Source organism: Eretmochelys imbricata, chromosome 7 (genome assembly GCF_965152235.1).
Source record: "Eretmochelys imbricata isolate rEreImb1 chromosome 7, rEreImb1.hap1, whole genome shotgun sequence".
Classification (NCBI taxonomy): domain Eukaryota; kingdom Metazoa; phylum Chordata; order Testudines; family Cheloniidae; genus Eretmochelys; species Eretmochelys imbricata.
Window position 1 is genome coordinate 621,989 of NC_135578.1, and position 23,901 is coordinate 645,889.

A 23,901-nucleotide genomic window follows, 5' to 3' on the forward strand; every position below is an offset into this window, starting at 1 on the left:
TTCCCTCAGACTGTTTGCCATTGAGCCTCAGCCCTACCCTGGATGGACCCTCATCTCTGGGCTGGGTGTTTTTCAGTCTCTGTGACAATAGAAAAGTACAGGGCAAATTTCAGGATCTGTGTTTCTCTGTCAGAGGGAAAACTATTTCTGACATCGAAGAGCTTCCCTGCTCCCAAGAGGAGGCCTGTATTACAGCTGAAAGGGCCCTGTTGCTATGACACAGGCCTCTTGTGCCAGGAGGAAGGGAACAAGTCTGTGGTCAGAGTATTGACCTACTGGGTAGTTTCCAGTTTTTTAGGTAGTGAGGGCATGAGTACAGTTAGTCTAAGATCAAATGAACTCAGCCATGATCTAGTTAAAAAATCCCTAATGGGACTGGTATTTATGTATCTGGCTTTGTCCATAATGAGCAGCATCTGTAGCTAGTATCTCAGTACATCATAAAAAAGCATCGTATCAAACAGCAGTCATCCTAGGGAGAGTGGATATTCACAAGAACTCACTGTAGTTCTGCTAGCACTCCCAGAAAGAGGATGGCTCTAGACTGTTCTCAATGGTAGCAGATGACAGAACGAGGAGTAATGGTCTCAAGTTGCAGTGGGGGAGGTTTAGATTGGATATTAGGAAAAACTTTTTCACTAGGAGGGTGGTGAAACACTGGAATGGGTTACCTAGGGAGGTGGTAGAATCTCCTTCCTTAGAGGTTTTTAAGGTCAGGCTTGACAAAGCCCTGGCTGGGATGATTTAACTGGAATTGGTCCTGCTTCGAGCAGGGGGTTGGACTAGATGACCTTCTGGGGTCCCTTCCAGCCCTGATATTCTGTGATTCTATGATGAGGCAGGAATCAGAGATGAATGTGGGATCTATGAAGCTACTCCAGTGTGGCAGCTCACTTCTAGGAGTTTGCCCAGCATTGTGGATAGAGGCATGTTGCGCACGCGCACACACACACAACTGCATGAACTCACACACACAAGCACTGAGTGAGAAACCTTGCATATATTTTGAAACCCCATTAAGCAGGTTCCCTGCTTTTTACAGTTATGAGGAACATGGCTTCTCTGAATTGTTCCTTGTTTAATGTGGATCTGTCCTACCACCAAACGTTTTCGTGAAATCTGTAACTTATTATTCTAGAGACTCTTTGATTTGATCCCAAGACGGCTGTGGACCATCTGCAAAGGGCAGCCTGATGCCAGCACAGCTCGCTGGGCAGTTTGAGGCTTGAAGAGCTCCCATTCCCAAACAGAAGCATGGGCTGAGCATTCAGAGGCTGCATGCAGAGTCAGTCTGGAACAGATGGAGGTCAGTGAACCTCTCCCAGTCAGAGGTGAGGGGCCAGGGATTCAGTCAGACCTAGGCTCCCACCCACCCACTGACATACCCTAATGCACCTGTGCTCAGAGCCTCTTCCCTTGGCTTCCAGCTAGCCATACCCACTGTAACTCTAGGTTTAATTCAAACAGATGGTGCAAACTCTAAGGCCAGTAGATTATTGTGATTAATTACATTTCCACTTAGGCCCTTTAGGCCCTTCTGGCCTTTGTTCAAATTTTAGTGATGCCCAGGACAGGCAACAAAGTAACCAACTGAGCAAAGCACAGACAGAATCAAGAAGGCACAGAGAGGAGGACGGTGCCACAAATGAGAGAATTAGAGATATTGTTAATGCACCAGTTATGGGAGGAATACAAACCCTCCTGCTTCAGAGAAGGGACCAGCCTCTGACTGAGGAGTTAGGAAGAAACTTTCCCTACGAGCAGGGTATGCTCTAACTGCCCATTCAGGGGCTATCACACCTTCCTTGGAAGCAGCTGGGCCTGGCTGCTCTCAGCAATAGGAGATGGGCTACATGAACCTGTGTGGACTGCTCCCACCTGGCCATTCCAGTGTTCCAAATTGAAACTGCACTGGCTAATCTGATTGGCTGGGGGACTGAGCCATGCACCAATCTGATCGCTGGCTGGATGGCCATTCTTCAAAAATAAACAAATATTCAGCCAATCACAAATCAGGTTTTATTTTTCGAAATGCGATTATTATGGATAAACTGGTATCTGACTGTCTGATTCACCATATAAAAATGTACCTTAACTCAATCCAGCTGCAGCAGGGACATTAGCCTGTGGGTGTCCTAGGACTCTGATCTTGTCATGGGCCAGCGGAGAACTTTGCAGTCTTATAGCACAAGGGACACCTTCCCTTGGGAATAGATTATGCTCTGCTGACTCTGCTGCCACAGTGACTCAGAGGAAAGCTGGTTTGGGAGTAATACTAACTGTGCCCTGTCTGTGATAATAAGTCATTAAACCCCCTTCCTGTCTCTGGGTGTCTGAGGGATGCAGCAAAGGACGGGGCAGAGGCACTGGGACAGAAGTCTGTCATGCAGGGATTCCCCACCACAATGCACAGATGAATGAGCCCCTTTCCCTGCTCTGAACAGTGACTGACATCCTTGTCACAGAACCTGCCTACTCACAAACCCAGCAGAATGCCTAGAGCTGGAACCTGCCTGGCAGCTGCTCCCCAGCAGATAGGACTAGCTGGGGCAGATTCTGTTAGGGTTAATTGGGAATGTGACACTGTCCCCCTTGCCCTAATCTTAGTAGAACCATTTGGAAGCCTGTTCCCTGGAGCAGGTTCTTGTGCTGTCTGGAAAACCTAGGGCCTGTAAAATATTTATTAAGTTTTACTGTGCCCCACAGGGTGGCTCAGGATCCTTCACTGCAGCTAAACCTGGAGCGCTCCTCTCCTCCCCAGCTGAACCTATTTATAGTGTTAATTGTGGGCAGGTCTGGACCAGGCTCCAGGAAAACCAGACAGAGAGAGAGAACAGGATCGTGTGTAATGTGGGAAGGTTCTGCTTACAGATAGCTCTGCACAGATCTTGGTGGCTACTTGCACCCCCAACAGGATGGGGACTGGCATCCACGTATCTGGCCAGAGACTTGGGCTTATCAGGTATCTTTCAGGCTTCAGCGCTTTTGGTGGCACCATGGCTGTGAAAGAGATGCTGACTAGATGAGAGGAGGAATAGAGATACAGTGCAGTGTGGAGAGGGTGGCATTGGAGTTCTTAAGTCCTACCACTATCTGGATTCATTTAAGCAGGGAGAGGGGCTGGAAGGGACTCAGCGAGGAGAAAAACCTTTGCTACATCCTATTGTGGAGGCATAGGCGGGATGGGGGCTGCAGCTAGGGGCAGGAGTAGTTCTTACCTTTGTTCTCTGTCTTGAGCTCCTCATGAAGCAAGTCATTCTGCCGGTTGCCAAGGACAAAGGCCAGGAAGGAGAGGATGAGAGCGTTGAGGATGCCGATGATGGCAAGGATGTAGGCCCAGCGTACAGAACAATCGCCCAACGAGTACTTCCCTGTCTTCTCCCCGCACATGTCCCTGACGGTCTCTGCATCCCAGCCATCTGGAAATATCATGCAGCCCAGCACCAGGCAGAGTGCTGGACAGGAAAAGAGGGATACAGGGACCGGATGGGGAGAGGAGGGTGGGGGGAGAGAGAGAACAGAAATTTGACAATAGCAGGCTCTTCAATCTAGCAGACAAGAATATAATGAGATCCAACAGCTGGAAGTTGAAGCTAGATACCCTCAGACTTGAAAATCACAGTTGTTGTTTTTTCTTTCTTTCTTTTTTTAAACAATGAGAGTAATTAACCACTGGACAACTCACCAAAAGAAGTGGTGATTCTCCAGCACTGGCAATTTTCAAATCAAGATGGGATTTTTTTCCTAAAAGATACACTGTAGTTCAAGCCCAGCTATTGGACTTGAAGCAGGAATTTGTTCAGGGCAGTCCTCTGGCCAGTATTATGCAGAAGGTCAGATTAGATGTTCACCAGGATCCCTCTAGCCTTAAAATCTATGCATCTCAATGCTCTTCGACCATTAGCAAACAGCTGTGAAACTGGCTAGTAAAGTGTGTCTCATCCCCTTCTAGTGGGTGATCCACATAGATGGTATCAGCCTGCAGCTGCTACTCCTTATTCCATTAGCCCAAGTGGTAGGGGTTGTGCTACCAAGCTAAAGGTTCAACCCTGCTGATGGCTCCTGTGGGAGTCAATAGGGTTCTACATGATGGGATTTCTGGGTGTATATTTTTAGTTTGCTTTCCTAAAAACCTAGGAAATTTCACTTTAAAATTATATTAAAAGAATGCTATTGAGGTTGCAAAGTCAAGCGCTCAAAAGTTAGGAAATGCCAGAGGTAAGGTTTTCTGTCCAACCTTAATTTGGACCCTTGTGCATATGCTTTATGATACAGTCTTTAATTACATGATCACAGGACCTCTGCTTCATTCAGTGCAGAGGATGGACCGTGGTCACTGACGTGCTAGCCAATATCTCTTTATCATTCTTATTCAATTCATTCCTAAAATCAGCAGGTCTAGATAATTTGCATTCAGGAGTTTTAAAAGAGCTAGCTGGACTGTTAATGCTGATTTTCAATTAGCCTTGGAACGCTGGGTAAATCCCAGAAGAAAGCTAACGTAGTACCAATATTTAAAAAGGGCAAAAAGGATGAGCAAGGTAATTGATTATTTCTGTCAGCCTGAAATCAATCTCTGGCAAGATAATGGAGAGGCTGATAGGGGACTCAATTAATAAAGAATTAAAGGAAGGTAATATAACTAATGCCAGTCAACATGGCTTTATGAAAAACATCCTGTCAAACTTACTTGATATCTCTTTTTAGTAAGATGACAAGTTTGGTTGATAAAGTGTCAATGTAACAAACTTAGACTGCTGTAAGGCTTTTGACTTGGTACCACACAACATTTTGATTAAAAAAACTAGAACAACATAAAAGTAACATGGCACATATTAAATGGATTAAAAGCTTGCTAGCTGATAGGTTTTAATTGCAAGCAAGGAATCATCATTATGGCTATGTTTTAGTCACTGGTGTTTTTAGTAAAAGTCATGGACAGGTCATAGGCAGTAAACAACAATTCACGGCCCATGACCCATCTATGACTTGTTCTATATACCCCTGACTAAAACTTGGGTGCTCTGGGGCAGGGGGTGACCCAGGACCCCTGCTGGTGCTGGGTGGGGGAGAAGGGGGCTAGCAGGCTCCCTACCCAGCTCCATGCAGCTCCTGGAAGCGGCCGGCATGTCCCTGCGGCCCCTAGGTGGAGGTGCAGCCGGGGGGGCTCCACATGCTGCTGCTGCCTCGAGTGCCCACTCTGCAGATCTAATTGACCAGGAACCATGGCCAGTGGGAACTGTGGGGGCAGTGCCTGCAGGGAGAGACAGCACACAGAACCGCCTGGCTGTGCTTCTGCCTAGGAGCCAAGGGAGGGACATGTCGCTGCTTCTGGGGAGCCCCCTGAGGTAACTAAGCCCTCACCCCAACCTGTGTCCCAGCCCTGAGCCCATTCCCACACCCAAACTGCTGTTGCTGGGAGTGGGGGCGCAGTGGCCTGAGACTGCCCCAGCAGCGGTCAGTGTGGCTGGCCTGGGGCCGCCTGAGCTGCTCAGGCAGCCCCAAGGCCAGAAGTACTGGCTGCTGCAGAAGTCATGGAGGTCCTGGAAAGTCATGGAAACCGTGACTTCTGTGACAGGCTCACAGCCTTAATCATCATCAAGTGAGTGAGCTTCCAGGGGGTCCTGCAGGGTTCAGTTCTTGGCCCTATACCATGGGCAGTGGGTAAATAGGCCAGGGAAGGCTCAGCCTCCGCTGGCGCTGCCGCAGCTGCCAGACCCCTGGTTGCAGAGTTTTGGGGGTAAGTTTTTGGTTTATTATGCTCCATGCAGGTTCCAGGGTGGCTGAGGAGGCAGTATGTGCTATTCAGCTTCCCTGGTTCATCAGTAATCTCCCTGGACTCCAAAGAAAATACTGATGAACCCCAGAAGCCAAGTAGCACATACCACCTTCTCAGCTGCCCCAGAACCTGCATGGGACATATCAAAAGTGTCTTCTGCATGAGAGGCTTTTCCCCAGGTTGGCTTGGGCTCTGGGAAGGGGAGGCATGGCTGTGGCTGGCCCAGGGGCTCCTCCAGGTTGCGGGGGGGCTCAGGGATTTGGCCATGGGGAAGGGGCAGGGAGTCTCAGGGCTGTGGGCATGTGCAGAGTCAGGGGCTAGCCTCCATGTGGAGCCCCCCTTCCTACTGCCCACGCCCTACACTATTTCACATTTTTTTATCTATGACCTGGAAGAAAACATAAACCCATAACTGATAAAGTTTGCAGATGACACACACATTGGGGGAGTATTAAGTAATGCAGAGGATAGGTCATTCATACAGAGTGATCTACATCACTTTATAAGCTGGGCTCAAGCAAATAATATGCATTTTAATACAGCTAAACATAAGTGTATACATATAAGAACAAAGAATGTCAGCCATACATATAATATGGGGACACTATCCAGGGAAGCAGTGACTCTAAAACAGATTTGGGGTTTGTGGGGGATAATCAGCTAAATGTGAGCTCCTAGTGTGATGCTGTGGTCAAGAGAGTTAATGTGATCCTTGGAAGCATAAACATGGGAGTCTTGCATAGGAGTAGAGAGGTTATTTTACCTTCATATTTGACACTCCTGTGACTGCTGCTGGAATACTGTGTCCAGTTCTGGTGTCCACAGTTCAAGAAGGATAGTGATAAATTGGAGTGGGTTCAAAGAAGAGCTATCAGAATGATTTAAAGGATTAGAAAATCCTGCCTTATAGTAAAAGTTGCAAGGACCTCAATCTATCTTCAAAGAGAAGGTTAAAGGGTGACTTGATTAGTCTATAAGTACCAACATGGGGAACAAATATTTGATAATGGGCTCTTCAATCTTGCAGAGAAAGATCTAACATGATCCAATGTCTGGAAGTTGAAACTAGACAAATTTAGACTGGACATAAGGCATACATTCTTAATGGTAAGGATAACTAACCACCGGAACAATTTACCACGATGGGACATTTTTCTATAAAATCTGTCCTAGGAATTATTTTGCGGAAGTTCTATGGTCTGTGTTATACAGGACATCAGGCTAGGTCATCACAATGGTCCCTTCTGTCCTTGGAATCTAAGAATGTGTGGCCTCAGGCCTTATTTACTCCCCACTATTTAAACACTGCACTGAATATGGAATTACTGATTTCCTCATGGACATTTCTATGGTGCTTCTCATCATAGGATCTGAGAACTTCACATATGCGAATGAATATATAATTCCAACTTGCCCAGGAGGTAGTGAGGTATTGTTCCCATTGTACAATGGGGACAGAAAGATTAAGGACACAATTATCAGGTGTCCACTGAGTTTGGTTGCCCAATGTGAGATGGCTAGGACTTGATTTTTCAGAATACTTAGCATTATGTATAACACTTCATAGATTTAGAGTGGCACTCCCAGTGACTTTAGGTGCAGCTGAGCACTCAGCACTTCTGCAAATCAGATTTCAGGGGCCTCAAGTTTGGTCCCCCAGAAAATGAACAGTATGTAATCAGTGGCCACCTGTGGAGAGTTTGTTAGCAATAGTTAGAGGCTGGCTCATCAGCTGAAGCAGGAAGATTTCCTTGCATTTTCCTAGCTCCTGTTTGCTGGTCAGTAATTGGAACAGGTGGCTCCCTGGTGGTGGTGATGGTTTGGGTGAAACTGAGGGACTTTACCCTGGATTACTGGCTTTGGGTGTTCTCTCTGAATCTGCTTCCAGAGCTTAGGCCTGATCTGGCTATCTAGTAACTTATCTGGCCCTGTCATCAACATATCTGAGTATCACTTGAGATGAAGAGACTGGACAGAGTGGCCTGTGCCTTCATCTGTTACCTGTCAGCGCATTTTGTTAGGTTGCTTTTCATCCCTCATTTGCACACTGTGTAAGAGCTGGCAGTTTGCTGGGGTGTCAAGGACCCTGCCACACCTCCCTACCCTGGGAGAAGAGAGAGGAGCAGGGCTGACCAGGTGGATTTTAAAATTGCATTTGAAATGCTTGTGAGTCAGGCACAGACAGATTTGTGAGTCACTAGTTCTTTCCTCGGAGGAGAAGTGTGTTGGGGGACATGCACACAGCTGTGAGAGATTCTAGGAGGAGGATGCAAATGTCCCAGCCAGGGCAGAGGAGGGAAGCAATTTCTGATTCTGGACTGACTGGAAATTAAAGTGAAGGGAGGTAGGGGAGCCCTAAAGTTCAGTGTTTGAGAAGTACCTTGCACTAGGCTTCAGCCATCCCAGATACAAAAAGGAGGTGCAGGAAGGATGAGCTATCACAGGCAGACCTCCATAGGGTATCACTCCAGGTGCCTGGCAAAAGAGAATTTTCCTCTCATATAAGTAATGTATAAAAAGAGAGCTCCCTATGACTTCAGCTGTGAGTGCTCAGTACTTCTGCAAATCAGAGCCCAGGGTCTCAGGTTGGGTCCCCAGAAAATGTCAAGCTTTCTTACAACTACAATACCCACCTGCGGAAGTAAAGAAACAGATTGATAGAGCCAGAAGAGTTCCCAGAAGTTACCTACTACAGGACAGGCCTAACAAAGAAAATAACAGAACGCCACTAGCCGTCACCTTCAGCCCCCAACTAAAACCCCTCCAACGCATTATTAAGGATCTACAACCTATCCTAAAGGATGACCCAACACTCTCACAAATCTTGGGAGACAGGCCAGTCCTTGCCTACAGACAGCCCCGCAACCTGAAGCAAATACTCACCAACAACCACATACCACGCAACAGAACCACTAACCCAGGAACTTATCCTTGCAACAAAGCCCGTTGCCAATTGTGCCCACATATCTATTCAGGGGACACCATCACAGGGCCTAATAACATCAGCCACACTATCAGAGGCTCGTTCACCTGCACATCCACCAATGTGATTTATGCCATCATGTGCCAGCAATGCCCCTCTGCCATGTACATTGGTCAAACTGGACAGTCTCTACGTAAAAGAATAAATGGACACAAATCAGATGTCAAGAATTATAACATTCATAAACCAGTCGGAGAACACTTCAATCTCTCTGGTCACGCAATCACAGACATGAAGGTCGCTATCTTAAAACAAAAAAACTTCAAATCCAGACTCCAGCGAGAAACTGCTGAATTGGAATTCATTTGCAAATTGGATACTATTAATTTAGGCTTAAATAGAGACTGGGAGTGGCTAAGTCATTATGCAAGGTAGCCTATTTCCTCTTGTTTTTTCCTACCCCCCCCCCCAGATGTTCTGGTTTAACTTGGATTTAAACTTGGAGAGTGGTCAGTTTGGACGAGCTATTACCAGCAGGAGAGTGAGTCTGTGTGTGTATGGGGGTGGGTTGTTGGAGGGGGGTGAGGGAGTGAGAGAACCTGGATTTGTGCAGGAAATGGCCTAACTTCATTATCATGCACATTGTGTAAAGAGTTGTCACTTTGGATGGGCTATCACCAGCAGGAGAGTGAATTTGTGGGGGGGGGTGGAGGGTGAGAAAACCTGGATTTGTGCTGGAAATGGCCTAACCTGATGCTCACTTTAGATAAGCTATTACCAGCAGAACAGTGGGGTGGGAGGAGGTATTGTTTCATATTCTCTGTGTATATATAAAGTCTGCTGCAGTTTCCACGGTATGCATCTGATGAAGTGAGCTGTAGCTCACGAAAGCTCATGCTCAAATAAATTGGTTAGTCTCTAAGGTGCCACAAGTACTCCTTTTCTTTTTTCAGAAAATGAGGAGCACTTTTCACGAAGTGACTTGCCAAGCAACACACAGGCACCCTGTATCAGAGGCCGGGATAGACTGCAGTTCTTCAGGGTGGCGTTCATCTGCTTAAGCTACAAGTCCATTCTTTTTCATCCTGCAATCCCCTGCCTCATTCACTACACACCTTCTGACAATTGGAACAAATGAGGCAGGGACCCTACAAACATCTAAGCCTGGCTCAGTGAGAAGGAGTTGAATATTCACAGACTTGGTGAGGCTGAGCTGCTCAATAATGACAATACTTCAGTCTACAGCTAGCGGACGTGACAGAGAAGTGCTCAGAGTGAAATGGAGTGTGAGGGACCTGTGAGGGCTGTGAAGGGAGCTGGCAGGACTGGGGGAGAAGCAGTCGTCCTAATACAGGGCAGTGCTAGAGTCTGGTTGATGAGGTGCCCATGCTGCACCTTGCACCAAGCCACTGCAGTAATGGCCACAGTCACTTTAGGCTCGTGTTAATGTATGTTTTTAATTCGCCTCAATTTGTGATCTAGCAATGTTCTTCTTGTCCCCTCAGGCTTTTACATGGCTGCCATGGGACCCAAGCTTCCTGCAGGGTTGAGAGTGGCATCAATCTTTGTAAAAACAATGAGGAGTCCTTTTGGCATATTATAGACTAACAAATTTATTTGGGCATAAGCTTTCATGGGCTAAAACCCACTTCATCAGATGCATGGAGTGGAACATACAGTAGGGAGGTATAAATACACAGCATATGAAAAGATGGAAGTTTCCTTACCAAGTGGGGGGTCAGTGCTAACGAGCCAATTCAATTAAGGTGGAAGTGGGCTATTCTCAACAGTTGACAAGAAGGGGTGGAAATCACTTTTGTCGTGCTAATGAGGCCAATGTAATCAAGGTGACCCATTTCAAACAGTTGACAAGAAGGTGTGAGTATCAGCAGGGGGAAATTAGTTTTTGTAGTGACCCACCCACTCCCAGTCTTTATTCAGGCCTAATTTGATGGTGTCCAGTTTGCAAATTAATTCCAGTTCTGCAGTTTCTCATTGGTGTCTGTTTTTGAAGTTTTTTTGTTGAAGAATTGCCTCTTTTAAGTCTGTTGTTGAGTGTCCAGGGAGATTGAAATGTTCCCCTACTGGTTTTTGAATGTTATAATTCCTGATGTCAGATTTGTGTCCATTTATTCTTTTGCGTAGAGACTGTCCGGTTTGGCCAATGTACATGGCAGAGGGGCATTCTTTCCCGTGAAGAAGAGCCGCTATGTCAGTATTTAATGTTTAGTTTGTCTCTGCTGTTCTCTAGGAGAAAGAGGTGTTGTAAGAGCCTGGGAGGGGACCAGAGTGTCCCACCCTAACTCTGTCTTTCAAGCCTCTTCCCTATCTGTAACACGGGGTGATGATCCTGACCCATGCTAGGATGATGATGGCTAGTTAATATTTATAAAACTTTGTGGAGCTTAGTGCCTCATAATAGTAAATTAGACTGAGCTCTCCATTACCAGCATGAAGGGAGGTGTCAGGGTGATGGCTAGGGTCGGGAAGGGCAGGGGGAGAGGACAGATGGTTGTCACAAACTGTGTGCGTGCATCTGTGTACGCATGTGCGTGTACCTGTATGGCACCGTCTGCACAGGTTTTCTAAGGGCCCAGGGTACTGCTGGCCTGTGTATCTCTCTAGCCCATCCTGTGCTCTCTGGGTGAGTAAGGGTATGTCTACGTTGCAATGTGGGCTCAGACTCCAGCTCGAGCCCAAAGCCCCCTTCCATCTAGACACAATTTTGTTGAGTCAGGCAGTAAATCCTCCACGCCTAGGCCCAGGCCCTAGGACCCAGCAAGAAGGCAGGTGGGTTGGAGCCCAACCCTGGGACTTGAGTCCAAACTCCATTGTTTTGCTGTGTGGGCTCAGCTCAGGTCTGGGTCCCGCAGACTCATGTCCTGAGAGTCTGCCAATGCTATGCCACAATTCCATGGGGAATTGTCCTTTCAATCCCAAGATTAGCCAATCAAACCACCAGGGTTGCTTCTGTTTCCTGGGAGTCAAGTACAGCTGTTTGGGGTTTAAACCTTCCATTTATTTATTCTGACCACTGAGCTGTAAACAGAGTGAACTTTCTTGGGGGTTGGAAGTGGTCACTGATAAGAAGTCCTCCGTTGCCAAGCACACTGCTACCTGGTCACGTGATCACAGCCAGCTTTTTGGTAAAACTGGTGCGAGACGAGCAAAACATTTGACTTCAGTAAGAGTTCCAAGAATGACCATGCACACCCAGAAATAGCAAAGAAGCTGGCAATGTTGGGGATTCACCGGATTGGAGACCTGGTCAGCCAGGATGGCAACTTTCTCAGCCCCTGATCCAGTCTAGGACTGGAGAAGAGCCAGTAGATGCCTGATCAGGCTAACAAAATGATTCTGGTGCTCACACCAATTTGCAAGGAGGCTTTAATGCCAGAGCAGCTGCAGTGCATCCTGGATCCACACTTAGAGGAGCTATTTGATGAGTCCCTGGAGGAGCAACGTGCCATGGTGCTGACAGCAGACGAGGCAGAAATAGTTCTGGACCCTGGTAAGATTCTGGATTCATTTGTAGGGAGAGTGGTCACTTTGGATGAGCTATTACCAGCAGGAGAGTGAGTTTGTGTGTGTATGGGGGTGGGGGGGTGAGAAAACCTGTATTTGTGCTGGAAATGGCCCACCTTGATTATCATGCACATTGTAGGGAGAGTGGTCGCTTTGGATGAGCTATTACCAGCAGGAGAGTGAGTTTGTGTGTGTGGTTTTTGGAGGGGGGTGAGAAAACCTGTATTTGTGCTGGAAATGGCCCACCTTGATTATCATACACATTTTAAAGAGAGTGGTCACTTTGAATGGGCTATTACCAGCAGGAGAGTAAGTTTTTTGGGGGGGCGGAGGGTGAGAAAACCTGGATTTGTGCTGGAAGTGGCCCAACTTGATGAACACTTTAGATAAGCTATTACCAGCAGAAGAGTGGGGTGGGAGGAGGTATTGTTTCATGGTCTCTGTGCATATAATGTCTTCTGCAGTTTCCACAGTATGCATCCGATGAAGTGAGCTGTAGCTCACGAAAGCTCATGCTCAAATAAATTGGTTAGTCTCTAAGGTGCCACAAGTACTCCTTTTCTTTTTGCGAATACAGACTAACACAGCTGTTACTCTGAAACCTGGATTCATTTTGTGGTTGTTAATATAGAGGGATGGGAGGTATTTCTGTTTTATGACCCAATGCAAAACTTATTGCAAGCTGCGGGTAGCAGCATGTATACACGGAGGGCAGATTGCATGCTTCCTCCTTGGCATTACATGACCACCACATGGAACTCAGAAGGGAAGCACAAACAGTGAAACAAACATTTCACATCAAATTTTTCCTTGATACTCACACATTTTTATAGAGATGTCAGTGCCAAGGTGTTAAGAGTAAGAACCTTATAAGGCCTTCCCTTTTAGTATGCCGCTCTGTACAAATCAGCCACAACACAGCATAACAAACTGTCTGTAAACAGAAAAGGAGTACTTGTGGCACCTTAGAGACTAACCAATTTATTTGAGCATAAGCTTTCGTGAGCTACAGCTCACTTCATCGGATGCATACTGTGGAAAGTGTAGAAGATCTTTTATACACACAAAGCATGAAATCTTCTACACTTCCACAGTATGCATCTGATGAAGTGAGCTGTAGCTCACGAAAGCTTATGCTCAAATAAATTGGTTAGTCTCTAAGGTGCCACAAGTCCTCCTTTTCTTTTTGCGAATACAGGCTAACACGGCTGTTACTCTGAAACCTGTCTGTAAACAGTAAACTGCATAGGGGTGATGGAGGGCAGGTACAACGTAGTGCATGTGTGACAAAATCAATATCCAACATACAGTTTGGGGGTTTGTTTGCAGACTAGAAAATATACTGGGATATGTGGCTGGGGAATGGCTGTGTAGTTCTTTGTGTGTCTTTGTTATCATGTGTGCTTGCATGTAGTCCATAGGTAGATGTAGTCAGAGCAGGCTGTATAGGAAGCTGTAGGGAGGCAGTAATCCATGTGGACACTAATGCAGCATCCTGTTGATTTCCCCCATGAATTTTGACCCAGTCCCAGGTGCTGATAGCTGCAAACTTTTCCTGTAGTAGAAACTCCAGATAGATAGTCACAGTTTGTGTAAGGGTATATTTTTCTGGGCCCAACTCTGTAGAACACCTGCCCACTCCACTTATAGATGTACTTCTCCTCAGTCACCGTCAGCTTGAAAACCCCTATGCCATACATGGCTGGCGTTCCACCAGCAGCTTGGAATAGAATGTCCCTTTGCCATTCAAGAAACTCCAAGATTGTTATGTCCTCCAGAATATGGAATGCCTGAAAGGATAGAGAAAGCTCAGGTAGTAAACCACTGGCCCCCTCCCCCAAGCTACAGAGGTCTGCAATTTTTAAATATATAGCATTTGTAAATTTTATCTTGTGTTCACTCTTTTCACTTTGATTAACTCGGTTGTGTTCATGGAGCTTCTGGGCACCAAAGCATTCTTCTGACAGTATACTGAATCAGAGTTTTACAAAATATAATTTTTTGGCCTTGAAATTCCACAGGCCCTTTTCTCAGTGAAGGCACTGAACATTTTTTGAAGTACTGAGATGATGTACGATTGGAAAACTGTTCCCAGAAAATAGTTATCAGTGGTTTACTGTCAAGCTGGAAGGACATATCGAGTGGTGGCCCGCAGCGATTGATCCTGGTCTGGTTCTCTTCAATTTCTTCATAAATGATTTAGATAATTGCATAAAGAGTACGCTTTTAAAGTTTGTGGATGTTACCAATCTAGAAGGGGTTGCAAGTGCTTTGGAGGACAGGATTAAAATTCAAAATGATCTGGACAAACTGGAGAAATGGTCTGAAGTAAATAGGATGAAATTCAATAAGGACAAATGCAAAGTACTCCACTTAGGAAAGAACAATCAGTTGCACACATACAAAATGGGAAATGACTGCTTAGGAAGGAGAACTGTGGAAAGGGATCTTGGGTTATTATGGATCACAAGCTAAACAGGAGTCAACAGTGTAGCCCTGTTGCAAAAAAAGCAAACATCATTCTGGGCTGTATCAGCAGGAGTGTTGTAAGCAAGACACAAGAAGTAATTCTTCCACTCTACTCAGCACTGATTAGGCCTCAACTGGAGTACCGTGTCCAGTTCTGGGCACCACATTTCAGAAAAGATGTGGACAAATTGGAGAAAGTCCAAAGGTGAGCAGTAAAAATTATTTAAGGTCTAGAAAACCTGATCTATGAGGAAAGATTGAAAAAAATGGGTTTGTTTAGTCTGGAAAACAGAAGTCTGAGAGGGGACATCAGTTTTCAAGTGCATAAAAGGTTGTTGCAAGGAGAAGGGTGAAAAAATTGTTCTCCTTCATCTCTGAGGCTAGGACAAGAAGCAATGGGCTTAAATTGCAGCAATGGAGGTTTAGGTTGGACATTCGGAGAAACTTCCTAACTGTCAGAGTGGTTAAGCACTGAAACAAATTGCCTAGGGAGGTTGTAGAATCTCATCATTGGAGGTTTTTAAGAACCAGTTAGACAAACACCTGTCAGGAATGGTTTAGTTATTACTTAGTTCTGCCTTGAGTGCAAGGGACTGGACTAGATGAGGTCCCTTCCAGTTATCCACTTCTACGATTTGATGTCTACTTTCAGGGCTTTTGGCCTGTGCAGGCCCTTGTGTTTCAGCAGCTTAGCCTACTTCAGCAGGACTCTGGGATTTTGAACTGTCAGAGAGCAGTCCAAGAGGAACTGTTTCCATGATGAAAGTATGGTGGACATTCTAGACAGGGCGAACAAGCAGGTGCAGTACCCAAGCAAAAAGGATTCATGGCAAGGGGAAAGACACAGACAGGTTGCAGGGCATGAGGACAGAATTTCAGTGCATGAGAAGAGGCTGGCAGTAAAGTTTCTGGAACAGGAATAAGAAAAAAGAAAAGGAGTACTTGTGGCACCTTAGAGACTAACCAATTTATTTGAGCATGAGCTTTCGTGAGCTACAGCTCACTTCATCGGATGCATACCGTGGAACAGGAATGTTGCTTGAGGGAGGAAGATAGAGTGCTCCAGAAAGACCTGTTTAAGAGGCTCCTGTTGCACCCCCACCACATCCTGAGTCCCCTACACAGTACCATATGCTGCAGACCAGGAATGCATTGGACAATTCCATGGCTGGGTGGCCCAAATGGGACAACACTAACTGGACAGGACAAAGGTAGCTCCTACTGGCATCCACCCCCATGCAGTGGCTCTAGTATGTGCTAAACACACAAGAAAGGGAAAGGAGATTAGGGGGCCAGAGAACTTTCAAAAGTAGGGCATTTATTAGTTGGCACTAGTTTCACTGTTTGTACTATTCACAGGGTTTTCTTTATGCACTTTGTTTTATTATTGGCTTTGGCGTTGGTTTATTACTGGTGTTTTGGTGTTGCAATGACAGCTGGCCTGCCTAACAATGCTTTAATATTGCTTTTTTTTAATACAGTCATAAGAAAAGGCTTTTATTGAATTAAGTTTTTACCATTATTGCATCACATCATATAATGTGCATTTTTAATAAGAATGATAAAAACATGTGAAGTGCAACTGAGAAGTTGCATCCAAACACACTTTCTCAATACATCTATTCTGATCAATCCACAATGAAAATCCACAGTTCATGTCACACAAACCATTGTCCCACGCCATTATATTAACAGTCATCTCATCCACAATTAACAATTCATGACAATTAACACCCCCCATTCTTAGTATACAGTGACAGTACTTCATTTACTGTGAAAGCTGCTGCACAAATACATCCATAAACATACTATTCTCCCTCTTCCATTGGCCCAGGGAAGTCCATAGTGTGGGTGTACAAAGCATCCCTGATTTCTGTTGCCTGGGTGCATCCTGCTCCAGCTATGACAGGTACGCTCACCCAGAAAATGCACCAGCTCAGCAATCCATTACTATCATAGGGCCACTCAGGAACAAGTGGCTCACCTTTGGATTCACAAAGACTGTGAAGAGCACAGCAAGACACAGTGATGCGGACACTGGAATCCAAACAGTTCTATAAACAGCGCCAGAGGGATTTCAATCTGCCAAACGCACAATCAGCCACTTTTCTACACCTACTGAGAACATAATTAAACTCTTTTGCCAGTGCCTCTGAGATCAAGGTATGGTTTTATAAGCCGAGGCAAAAGGGGGTACATAGGATCCCCCAGAATAAGAGTGGGGATGGTTACTTCATGTATGACAGTGTCATTTCCTGGGAATAGCGTCCCAGCCTGACTATAAAGGTAGACTCCTGATCAGTGGGAAACCCTGGTGACATGAACATTTCCATAAATTGACCTTTGTGGTCCACAAGGGCCTGCATAACAGTGGAGTAGTACCCTTTGTGGTTTATGTACTCATGCTCCTTGAGGGGAGCAAACTATAGGCATATGAGTCCCATCAATGGCCCCAGTGCAGTTTGGAAACCCCATTCGCTGAAAACCAGCAATTACTTCAGGGATATTATTTATGCCCACTACCACCTTTGGGTAAATCACACTCCTGATTGCCTTAAAAACCTCCACCAACATCTTACCCACAGTTGACTTTCCATGCCAAACTGATTAGCAATGGACATGCAGCAGTCCAGGGTAGCCAGCTTCCAGATGGTTATAACAACCCATTTCTGGACTGCATGTCCATCCTCATGCGTGTGTCATTATGCTTAGGGTTGAGGCAAGCTGCTCACAAAGCACCAGAAATGTAGCTTTCTTCATGTTAAAGTTCTGGACCCTCACTTGATCATCCCAGATCTGCTTGACTATGTGACCCATCAGTCTCTGCTTGTGGCCCTGCTCCAGAAGAGCCAGTCAGTGTAAGAGAATCAGCAGCTATACCAAGAGCTGTGAGTGGCATCAGCAGTTTGAGTCTGCCATGTCTGTATCATCCTCATCCTCCTCTGATAGGTGCCTTTGGTAGGTCATAAAATGTCACAAATGTCCACCAGTGTCTCATGGATGCTCTGCTCATTTCCTGAAACAGGAGTGAAACTCCAAGAAAGACAATGGTGACACTTCCGTGTTGCTGGCTCTGGATGACAGGAGCATGTAAACCCAAAAGGTGACATGGCAGTTTGTGTTGGCAGGTTGTGACCACTTCCTCTAACGTGGGAGGTGGACAGTCAAGTTTTCCCACACTGCACCAAAAACCAAGGCCTACAGTTGCTACAAGTGGGTAGGGTGCTAGAAAGCCTGCCTAAGCTGGTTTGACTTGGGTCTGTGTAATCCAGTGTAGACTCCTGAGCACAAGCGTGAGACCTGGGTTCAGAAATTCTGAATCTAGGCTCAATATTCATCTGGACACTCAAGCCCAGGGTTACGAACATTGAGCCAGTGGGCTCAAATCCCACTGATCTTTGGGCTAACACTGGAGGTTAGGCATACTCTAAGTTTCAGTGTAAGCCCAGGAGAAACAACTTTCTCCTGGGCTTGGTTTCCTCTTGCCTCACTCAGCTGCAGGTACTGATCACATTTGGAGCTGTCTGAGTTTATCTCCTACTCTTATGTGCAGCCTGGCTGAGCCACAGAGTATAAATCCCAGAGTTTATCTAAGGGATCTTGGGTCCCCACTTCCCCCATCAAATATCTCTCACCTGTTAGTCAAACTAGGCTTTAGCAGATGGAGCAGAGAGTATATGACGTCCCAGAGCGATCTTCGCACTGCCCTACAATTCTCCCAGGTTCTTCAAACTAGCATGGCTTTCCTGTGTGCTGTGCATTGTCAGCTCAGCTACCTGGGACTCAGAGGTGGTGTTCCCATGCAGACTCGGGAGTGGGATGTTTGGTGCAGGAGCACTGAGAAAAGCAACTAAAGACATGAACATCTCCATTGGAGAGGACCAGTGTTGGAGCAAGGGGACCAGACTGTGTAACTGGTTAGCACTGAGTGACGCAGGTTGGTACTTATATTATTTGTATTACCTTTGTGCTTAGAGCCCCTGCCATGGGCCAGGACCCCATTGTGCTAGGTACCCTACTAACACAGGGCAAAAAGATAATCTCTGCTTCAAAGAGATGACCGTCTCTGGGCCTGAAAGCTGTTACCAGCTGGTGGCTGCCAAGTGGCCATTTCGAAATGGTTTGGGGGTGTCAGTCCATTTCTGATCAAAGGGTATGTCTATGCTGCAATTAAAAACCCACAGCTTGCCTGTGCCAGCTGACTCAAGTTCACAGGGCTCGGGCTAAAGGGCTGTTTAATTGCAGTGTAGACATTCAGGCTCAGGCTGCAACTTGAGCTCTGGGATCCTCCCACCTCACAGGGTCCTAAAGCCTGGACTCTAGCCCGAAACAGAATGTTTACACCACAGTTAAACAGCCCTTCAGTCTGAGCCCCACAAGCCTGAGTCAGCAGGCACAGGCCAGCCATAGGTTTTTAATTGCAGTGTAAACATACCCAAAGTGGCCCCATCAACTTCTGGGCCTCTCTGTGGAGGCTGCCAGAGATATGTGTGACCAGGCAATGACCCTCTAAACAAGGATGGATTAAAACAAAATAGACCCAGGCCCCCGAAAGCTCCTCCACAACCAAGCAAATGGCTCATGTCACTCCTGGCTTCCTGCTCATCCAGTCCCTGTGGCAGAGCCTGAGCACACAGCTGTAGACCCTTGGATCCTCCCCCCTTTTCACACCAACCCAGAGCCTGGATCCACAGACCCGGCCATAACCTCCCCTGCCTCCAGAGGAGGCCTGAAGCACCTGGTTGAGGAGTTTGTGCTGTCACTGTCAATGCTGCAGCTATCCTATGGGTAAGGGGAGGACTCCAGTCACCAGGGCTGTCAGTCTGGCATCTTTCACAGCATCATGTTCAGTTAATTAAAAAACAACCTGATATATCCAGACAGTCTCCCATGGGCACCCTGCAAGTGTTCTCTCTGTATGGGAGTGCTGTTATCAGAAACTTGATTTTGGTAGGACAAATACCCCACACCCTATTAGAACCTATAATTTTCTAACGCAAAAGGTATTATATCCAATGCAAGGTAATTCTATTTTGGACCTCTATCTATCTGACTGATAAAGATGGATTAATCAGTGTACTAGAAGTTGGTAGTTGCCTAGGGACCAGTGATCATGATCTGATTTCATTCAATATAGGCAATCCGAGGGCAGTTCTAACTAGTACTATATATGGTGCTTCAAAAGGGTGAACGTTCCAAAGTTGAGAAAATTTGAAAGAAAAATCTGAATGAAAACTAGGAGTTAAGAAGAGTTTTAGATGGCCAAAATGCCATGATTCTGTAATCAAGAAATTGAGACTTGGGTTGTTAGCTAATCCTGGTTCAGTGGTGAAGTGAAGGCAATGACTAGCAATAAAGTCACATATAGTAAAAGGGAAAAAGTGAAAATACATAGCAATCTATATCAATTAGAAGTTATGAAGTGTAGAAAATTGATAAGGGAAGCTAAATACACCAGCTAAAAAATCCATTACTGTATGGAGATGGTGACACTGTTGATGTAGAAAAGGTGGAAGTATTTAATAAATATTTCTGTTCTATATTTGGAAAGAAGCAGGATGATGTACTTGTATCACATGAGCATCGTGAAGTACATTCCAGTCCATTCTTAACTAAGGAAAATGTTAATATCTACTAGGGATACAAAAAAATTTAACAGGACCAGTTAACTTGATCCAAAACTGCTAAAAGAATTGAGTCACTGAGGAGATTTCTGGCCCTCTGATAATTTTTAATAAATCTTGGAATAGCAGGAAAATTCCAGAACAGTGGAAGAGCCCTAATGATGTGCCAGTATTCAAAATGGGCAAATGGGATGATCCAATTAACTACAGATCAGTTAACCGGACATCAATCCTGAGCAAAATAATGGAAAAACTGACATGGGATTAAATTTATGAACAATTAAAGGATAGGAAAATAATTAATGCCAGCCAACATGGTTTTATGGAAAATAAATCTTTCAAACAAACCTGATTTAATTATTTGAAATTAAAAGTTTTGTTGATAAAGGTAATTATGTAGATGTAATACACTCAAACTTTTGTAAGGCACTTGACTTAGTACCACACAACATTCTGATTAAAAAATTAGCACTATGAAATCTCCCAGTTATCATGTAGTGAGGCTTTCTCTCAATGGAATTGCCATAGGCAAACTGATGCAATTAAGTACCTAGCTATAAAAGTACCAGAAATGTTAACAAACTAGTTAAGATAAATTTCGATCCTATATTTCTTATATAGTTAGTGATAGAAATCCTTTCTCCATGAGCCTTTGGGGGAGAACATTAACATAATAAAAATGAATATTCTGCCTAGACTCTGCTATATTCCAAGTAGCCTATCTATATAGATCCTCGGTCCTATTTTAGAAAATTTAATAGCATTATAAGAGCCTTCCTATGGGTCGCTGGTCAACAACTAAGGCTATAATTTAAAAACCTCTAACTCTCTCTAGGCAAGGGGCAAGGAAGCATTGGGATCCCAGACTTACAAAATTACTATCAAGCTTTTATCACATCACAGATATCAAACTGCTTTCAGCACACTAACACCCTTATTAAATTGAATGTGTATGGATGCATGCAATTCCCTCTGAAGGTCTCAATTCTTTTTTGTCTCCATTGGACAAAAACAGGATGCCTACAGTGGTGGCTGTGTGAAGGGTCTGGCTAGCTAAGAGGCACCAATTTCATCCTTGCTGTCATGCAAAAGCACCTATTTGAGGCAACCCAGACTTGCAAATTGGGAACAAACATACAATCTGGAAGAACTGTATGAGCAGAGGCATTTTATGGATTCCCCAATTAGTGCAGGATGGGGGCTTTGTCCCTTTTCTAACAGTAAAGCAATGATAAGACCTGCCACCCTCAGTGGAATGGCAGTACTTACAGCTAAAACACTTGCTAATGTATCAATTTGGTGTGAATGCTCTGGGACTGCCAGAGGCCCCAGAACTATTTGGAACCTTGGAAATACTTCATAAGCTTCCCAGGCCCATGTGTCTACTATGTGCAGACTCATAGACTTTAAGATCATAAGGGACCATCATGATCATCTAGTCTGATCTCCTGCACATTGCAAGCCACAGAACCTTGCCCACCCATTCCTGTAATAGAGCTATAACCATTGATTGAGTTATTGGAAGTCCTCAAATCATGATTTAAAGACTTCAAGTTACAGGGAATCCATCATTTAGACTATTTTAAACCTGCAAGTGACCTGTGCCCAATGCTACAGAGGAAGGTGAAAAATCAGCAGGGTCTCTGCCACTTTGACCTGGGGAAAATTCCTTCCTGACCCCAAATATGGGGATCAGTTGGAATCTGAGTATGTGGGTGTGACAAAGTGGGAGGTTTTTTCTTAATGTTTTGTGAGAGTCTTAATGATTTGCATGAATACTGTGTGTGCCTCAATTTCCCTGTGTGTTACCCCAATGCCTAGGTGGTGGGACAAAGATGTGTGATTTTTGCTGAGACCCTAGTGGGCAGGTGGGGTTGCCTCTAGCTGTCTGCATGTAGACAATGGCCAAAACACTCCATAACCTGGCAACTGCTGACTGGGGCCCTCCTACTGGGGCCGGCTGCAATGAGTTGGAACCAGGAGAGAGGTGGCAACCAGGGGACCCTTTTGCTCAGGAAATGAGACAAAGGATGGAGGAGGGGAAATGGGTGTGTCTTAGGCCAGGCACCTGGAGGCTAGTCAGTCTCCTGGTTTGGGACTCAAGGGAGAGGGCCTGGGCTCTGGATTATTCCCCTCCTCACAAGATGAACTTTACTGAATGTTCTTGATTTCTGTGCTAACAGGATTTGTTCTATGCTGTATTCCTGATGACTAATAAACCTTTCTGTTGTACAACACTGGCTGAGAGTCTCTTCTGATTGCAAAGTTGGGGTGCAGGGCCCTTTGGGGGTGTGCAAGGCTTCCCCAGATGCCCCATCTAGGTGGACTCACGGCAGGGTGCTCATGGTGCAAACAGGGGTGCTGGATGCTCCGAGTTGGACCGAGGAAGCGCCAAAGCTGAGGAGGCTTCTTGCCTTGGTGAAGGTGTGCTGCCCCAGAGTCCTGGCTGAGCTTCAGAGTGACTCGTGTCAGCAGGAAAGACCCAGCAGTCAAACACCTGGGGGAAATAATTCTCTGTAGTAGCTCAGAGCCCTCCCCATCTAGTGTCCCATCGTCAGCCATTGGAGATATTTGCTGCTAGAAGTTGCAGATTGGCTACATGCCATTGTAGGCAGTCCTATCACACCATCCCCTCCATAAACTTATCAAGCTCAGTCTTGAAGCCAGTTAGGTTTTCTGACCCCACTGCTCCCCTTGGAAGGCTGTTCCGGAATGTCACTCCTCTGATGGTTAGAAACCTTTGTCTAATTTCAAGCCTAAACTTGTTGATGGCCAGTTTCTATCCATTTGTTCCGGTGTCCACATTGGTGCTTAATTTAAATAACTCCTCTCCACCCTGGCATTTATCCCTCTGATGTATTTATAGAGAGAAATCATATCTCCTCTCGGCCTTTTTTGGTTAGGCCAAAGAAATCGAGCTCTTTGAATCTCCTCTCATAAGGTAGGTCTATGGATTAAGAACTGACTGCCAGAGTTTTAGAAGTAGTTGTTAATGGGGACTCATCATGAAATGGGGGTGTTTAGGAGGGTTTCCACAGGGTTCAGTGCAAGGCAAAACACCATTCAACATTTTCATCATTCGTTTGGAAGTAAATATAAAATCACTGCTGATAAAATTTGCGGATGACACAAAGATGGAGGGAGTGGTAAATACTAGGGTTGTCGATTAATTGCAGTTAACTCACGCGATTAACTCAAAAAAGTCACAATTTAAAAAAACTAATAAGTTTTAAATTGCACTGTTAAACAATAGTAGACCACTTTAAATTTATTTATATTTGTGGATGTTTTTCTACATTTTTAAATTTATTGATTTCAATTACAATGCAGAATTCATAGTGTACACTGCTCACTTTATATTATTTTTATTACAAATATTTGCACTGTAAAAATGATAAAAGAAATAGTATTTTTCAATTCACCTCATACAAGTACTGTAGTGCATCCTCTTTATTGTGAAAGTGCAACTTATGAATGTAGGTTGGATTTTTGTTGCATAACTGCTCTCAAAAACAAAACAATGCAAAACTTTAGAGCCTACAAGTCCACTCAGTCCTACTTCTTGTTCAGCCAATCGCTCA

General features: G+C 45.2%; 1 protein-coding gene across 1 annotated transcript in view; it reads right to left on the minus strand.

Moving 5' to 3' along the window:
- LHFPL4 (LHFPL tetraspan subfamily member 4) overlaps nt 1–23,901 on the minus strand; it is a 63,331-nt gene that overhangs the window by 1,157 nt on the left and 38,273 nt on the right. Inside the window, exon 2 of the mRNA XM_077822463.1 lies at nt 3,219–3,455. Coding sequence (XP_077678589.1) covers nt 3,219–3,455 — 237 coding nt within the window. The remainder of the gene's footprint in view (nt 1–3,218; nt 3,456–23,901) is intronic.